Source organism: Ptychodera flava, chromosome 10 (genome assembly GCF_041260155.1).
Source record: "Ptychodera flava strain L36383 chromosome 10, AS_Pfla_20210202, whole genome shotgun sequence".
Classification (NCBI taxonomy): Eukaryota; Metazoa; Hemichordata; class Enteropneusta; family Ptychoderidae; genus Ptychodera; species Ptychodera flava.
The window spans coordinates 6,420,755-6,426,835 of record NC_091937.1 but is presented as its reverse complement, the minus strand read 5'-3'; the positions used below and the strand labels follow the sequence as shown (position 1 = coordinate 6,426,835).

At 36.0% G+C, this 6,081-nt stretch overlaps 1 protein-coding gene across 1 annotated transcript; it reads right to left on the bottom strand.

Moving 5' to 3' along the window:
* Positions 1–1,592: 1,592 nt before the first annotated feature.
* On the bottom strand, positions 1,593–5,211 carry LOC139141395 (uncharacterized). Its single transcript, XM_070711018.1, has 4 exons — positions 4,984–5,211; positions 4,168–4,356; positions 3,473–3,583; positions 1,593–2,694 (listed from the first exon to the last, which is right to left on the bottom strand). Exons 1-3 carry the CDS (start codon positions 4,987–4,989, stop codon positions 3,500–3,502), a joined length of 279 nt encoding a protein of 92 aa, XP_070567119.1. The 5' UTR covers positions 4,990–5,211; the 3' UTR covers positions 1,593–2,694; positions 3,473–3,499.
* Between the last annotated feature and the right edge of the window lie 870 nt (positions 5,212–6,081).

Sequence of the window (6,081 nt, the reverse complement as noted above, 5' to 3'; positions counted from 1 at the left end):
TATACAGACACAACGTCATACTCTTCGTTCATTGCACAAACTTCTTTAACTAGGCGTGATAATTCGTGCTTTTTCATTTGTTGTCGCAATGTTGTGGAATGAACTCCCTTTTGATATAACTGTGCGAGACTGTTCGATTGCGTCTTTAAAAGGGATACAGTCATCGGAACTGCACTCAAAGGTCGTAAGGACCCATACGACCAATGTAAACACTATCCTAGGTACGATGGTGATTGATAATCTACTATGACGATGAGGTGCATCTAGATATCGCGCACGAAATACATCGTTCGTAAACAAGAAACTAGCACAGGCGCATTTCAGACGACTGTTTTCCTCTAAGGCGATACCGAAGGATTCAAAGTGCGCGTTGGTTGCAATCGCTGGCAACGGTCCAACGCGCACTTTTTTGCACGTGCAAAATCTTACCGAAATTTTGAAGGGTTTTACGGCGATATCTCATAAACGGAAACGCATGCTTACCTATATTCTCATCTATAACTTCAATAATCCTACCAAAAATCAGCTAAATTGGTTTACAATTGAGAGAGTTGAAAGAGTTTGAGCATTATAAAAATACCAGGAGTCGAAAATCTATCGAAAACAACGAAATGGTAAGATTTTGCACGTGCAAAAGTGCGTGTTTGGTATTTTAAAACTTCTCTTTTGAGAGATTGTTAAAACCGCTTATTTGTGATCTGTAAATTTTAAATTTTGTTCAAAGCACGGAGATGTAGCGTAGTGCGCTTTTTTTCAGGGAAGAAAACTACAGTGGTGTTAATAATACCAATAGTAGCTGTATACTAGGTATCGCTTGGAAAAGAACCAATAGTAGCTGTATACTAGGTACTGAACTAGGAGTAGTAAAAGCATCAGTATTAATTATGCCTGTAATAGATTAAGTAATATTAGTTATGAGTGTATGGCACCAATGCTACTGTTATGATCCATGAAATCACTGGTAAAATACCGGTAAACTGATGTATGATGGTAGAATGGTGCAAATATTTGGTTGCTGCATCGTTGAAAGAATAAACCAGAGTGTTGTTTGCTTGGCACATTTGTGACACTTTTGTAGATTTTATAAAGCTATTTTGGGACTTTTACTATGGCTATCCAGACGCAACAGTAGACCAGTTTTATTGCTGTGTTGTTGTGTTGATCTCGGCTTGACGGTGTGCAATACCCACAATGCATCACTCATCAACATTTGTTTCATTTCAGGAGTACAGTTTTTACAGATATCATGTCAGCGAGTCATCTATCGGTCTGTGACACCTCGTCAAGATATGTTGAAAAAAAGATGGGTGAAATTTTACGAGAAGATTTCATGAGGTGCTCTCAGAGAATCTCTTGCACCTCCCTTACTTTGAAAAGTGATCATGGGCATCCATATAATCCTACGCCAAACAACTGTTCTTATAGTTTGCCAATCAACAACAACAAAGTTTTTTTCGGCCATTGTTTAATTACATAGTATATGAAAACCTACATGAGAATACTCACAGGAAAGTCTATAATTTTACAGGGAACTTTATCTTATATTGTCAAGGTGCAATGTCAAAATGAAAAGTTCATATATACAAATGTAAGATAATTCATGGCAAGTTCGTAGTGAAAATGAAACCTTAATGGTTTGCATTATGACAAACACATCCACTAACTTTTCATTGACATTTTTTTGAGAATTTCGCAAGAATGAAATGTATCATAGAAATAATGTTTATGACTAAATGAATAAATTTATAGTATATCTTTGTTAGCTGTGCTTGTAACATATGACATTGGAAATCGTTAAATTTGCACTGATTTCAGTGTAACCATGCTTTACAAACCATAGACCATCACAAATATCCATAAAAGTATAGTGCTGATATGAATCTTATAAGCTGAGCATTATTAAGACAAGAAATTCAAATACAATTGCTAAAACAAGTTTTGAAATTAGAGAAAAGTTAAAAACCTGTTTCAGCAAACATTGGGTGTTTGGCTGTAAGATGAACATTACACACAGTGACTTTTACTTGTTGTGCTCTAAAGTATATGATCACAATGATGACTTGAAAGCACATAAAAAAAAGGACAGTACTCTAGGTTCAAGGATTTTAAGAGTAGAAACACTTAATTGACAACATGAACTTCACTTTTGAATGAGAATGGGACAGCCTATTGCATCAGACAGCTGCACTGAATGTGAACATGTTGGTGACAGTCTGATAATGGGACTTGTGGATTTCTTGATACCTTGTAAATTTGTATTGAGTCAGAAATTAGTCATGTAAATCTTGAAACTTACGGAAGAAGATGCTGCCATCCATTTCAATTTCCCATCCATTTTAATTGATTTTTAAGTTTCTAATCTTTGAAATTAAAGTGAACAACAAAGAAATAATTAAGAGTGGACCTCTGAACTCTCCTACTTGACTGATTTCTTAGACTTTAATTTCAACCAAATGTAGTACAGTGTCACTGTTACCAATGCTGAGAGCCATATCTGTTTGGTAAATCACTGTGATTTCATCAGCCTAGTATGTAGCAGCTAATATTTGCCTAAGGTAATCCATTGATTTGATTGGTGGATACTTGTCGCTGTTGTCTGTACTTTTCACCACAGTTTCTCTGTTGGGAAATACAAAGAACACTACAGACTGTCTCTCTTTGCTTTTTGTCTCTCTGGTCTAGAACGCGATGTTTCTGAAAAATGCAATCAAACAAGATTAGTAGGACAGGTAAATCAAAGATGAGATTCATTACCAAATACAGATGAAGTTGAAAAAGGGGCCAATAATCGAGATGAAGTTGCCACAGGAGCCGATAATAGAGATGAACTTGCCAAAGGGGCCGATAATACAGGTGACGTTGCCAAAAGGGACAATAATTCATAATGACATCACACTTAAATAGAAACTCAATCAGAAAAACTTGAAAAAATTCTTCAGAACTTCCAGTGTGAGGAAACTTTTAAATAACCCTAGAGAAACGGCCAATTAGTTATCACTGACAGGTTTTATTACTGAAACTATACAAGTCACATAACAAGAGATGTAACAAACAAGCACAAGAAGACAAAGTAAGTTTGGAGCTCTATCAGCAGTGACCTATGATGCATATACAATGCCAAATTCCATAAAAACCCCCATCTGTGATGCGGTACAATATCATTTATGATGCATATTTGTTGAAACAGTTCAAGTTAGAAAGTGCTGTAATCACTAAATGCATTGTGGGAAAAGTTTACATCATGCACTCTGTTCTTGCATTTTGTCATGAGGAATCAATCAATCAATCAATCAATCAATCAATCAATCAATCAATCAATCATTGATAAGCATTGATAAATTTGTTGCATGTCATATTGCTCCATACCTCCTGACTTGGGCATTTTCATCATAATCATGAGACTTCAACAGAAAGATAGGTACAGTGAACAGAAAGTGAAAAAGGAGATGGTGAATTTCAAGGATTTACTGACCGTAGATTTCAGTGTATCACTTGTCCATTATTGCATTAAGTCACCGATGTTGACCAGTACTGTATCTTCAATGGGTGTGGCAGAAACCCATTCTCCGGACGTGTTCATCACCTTGGTAACAGTGTACAAACACAAAAACACAGTTATGTAATAGAAAATAAAACTTGGTTTAAAAAAAGCGGCAACAACATTCAGACCTGTTTAAGTCACGAGTTCACAATAATTATATGTGTTGATTCACAAAATATGCACACAAATGTAAAACTTGTGAAAAGGGTAAAAGAACCGTCAATAAAATTGCTGTTTAATTCAGATGTATGTGTATTAGCCTATCTCTATTTATTTATTTTGCTCTAATATATGGTATTTTCTAGTTTTTGTGTATTCAATAAAATGGGTCAATTGACAATATGAATTGATATAAGAATATCACAACATATCATATGATTTCTTTCATGTCTAAGCGAACAATATATATATCATGCATGTATAATTCCATTCCTTTAGATGTACACTTTTCTCTCACTCATTATTAATTAGTGCATGGGCTGTTCCAGTAGTCAGCGCACAGCTTTCTTTTGCACAGCAAAATTTGTTGTGAACCCCCATGTCAACTTTGCAAACAAGATGACCACCATACGGCTTCCCTATCAATGAAATGAGAAGTCCACAGTTCCACAAAACAGTCAACTTACTTCAAGGCCTCCAGTTGTATCTTGAAATAGAAGTGTAAGAGATCCATAGTCTGTGTGAATTCCACATCTCTGCTGTCCTTCTTTTACGGCAAGGTTTTCAGGAATCGATGGATAATAAAGAGTTCTGAGTGTTGTGTCATTATCACCTCCCTCCACACCAGTATGGGTTTTCAGAAAGAAACCCGGATCCTGGACATATCAAATTTTAATAAATTTCATGAAGTAATCTGTTACCTATCCATAAGTTCTTGCTAATTTTTACTGTCCTAATTATTCTGTTTACCTACAACTATCTAACACAAACCATCACAGAATTCTGTATACTTACTGAAATTAGTATAGTGGAAAATTGAAACCCCGGGGAAATCAAAGTTGCCATGCAGAATGCTGAAGATGATGTATGAAATCAAACTCCTGGACCAGTGAGGGAATTTGTGGGTGAAAACATAATCAGAACACATGTCTATATGTACTGGTTTGATTCCATGAGCTTTTTCCCAATAACTGATGCTACTTCGGGTAACCAACAAGATGAACAGTGAAACGATATTTTCATTGTCTTTGTTTTAGAATTTTTTTGTCCCTGTCTCCCTTGAGTATTTTGAATACCATGTATTGGTCTTACAAAAGTAAAGTAAGGTGTAATGTTATTGTTGACAAATGAATTGGATTAAAACATAGCATCAACAATATCATAAACACACATACAGTCTAGCTAAGTTGAAATGTATTTTAATATGATTTGGGGAGTTGTCTCACGGAATAAAAAGTACCGGTCTTTGATTATCTAACAGTGATTAATGATTTTAAACTTACATCCATATTAAGGCTGTCCCATGATGTCCAAGATCTTTAAACTCAGTTCTGTACATTGTTTGTAGAAGTCAAGCACGATCTCTCTGAATTCTGGTAGCTCTTCATCGGGCATCGTCTTCAAGATGAAAAAGGAAAAAAATCCCTCCATTAGCCCCAATATCCCTTTACTTTGTAACAGTGCACCTCAGATTGGGCCAAAACAATGCAGTTAAAGGGTGGTGTAGTTTCTCTTTATTAGATAGTACACAAGTAGAAAAACAAATGTATAAAACATAAATATAGAAAGAAAGAAAGAAAGAAAGATGAACATAAAAAAATCGAATTTACATACTTTTATAAATGTATATAAAATTGAAATAGACATAGCAGGGTGCATGGCCTTTGCTCTGTGTCAGGCAATACAAGTTGCTGTAATCTCCTCAGGCATAGGGTTATGTATGTCACAGGTTGGCGTGTTTTAGTCTAAGTGTCTGTAATATGTCTGACAGTGAGTTTGTGTGTGTGTTATGAATGTTGTGTCATCGATGTCTCTATAACTTCTTCATTAAATGACATGTCACTTGGTACACAGAATCTTTAGCGTCATCATACTAAAAGTTTCGCATAGAATAGACCGAATAGACCACTGGTGACTGTACATTTTCTGCCCTGAAAAAGTCACTGACAGCGCGGAAATTGCACACAAAAACGCAGCACGCAAAGACGTCCATGAGGGTGACCAATGCGTACTAAGTGACCTGTGACTTTGCTGTTTTTTCTAGTCATAATGTTCCTTCGGAAAAGACAAAATATCGCCTGTCACTCGGTTTTGGTGACGTGCATGACGTGAAGTGTGTACGCATCGAAAAGAACAGCCAACGACGTAGTTGCTGTTCAGTTTCAATGGATGCTAGTGCAATGTTCATGTTTTGATAGTGGTAAAGTTTTACAGTAGAACTTGAAATACTATCAATGACGGTATTATGGAAAATTCCAGCTTCGTGGAGGCACGCTACAGTGACGATCGATCTCGATCGCAATGAAACACAATAGTTTGATCACCTCATATTTTCATTGATTTAAACCCCAAAATTCGGACCAAATCGTGTCCAAGGGAAC

Bases quoted from the DNA above. Each gene is read 5' to 3' on its own strand.
- LOC139141395 (XM_070711018.1), bottom strand. The intron at 3,584-4,167 runs GTAAGTTGACTG...ACTGTTACCAAG, and splicing joins ATACAACTGGAGGCCTTGAA to GTGATGAACACGTCCGGAGA.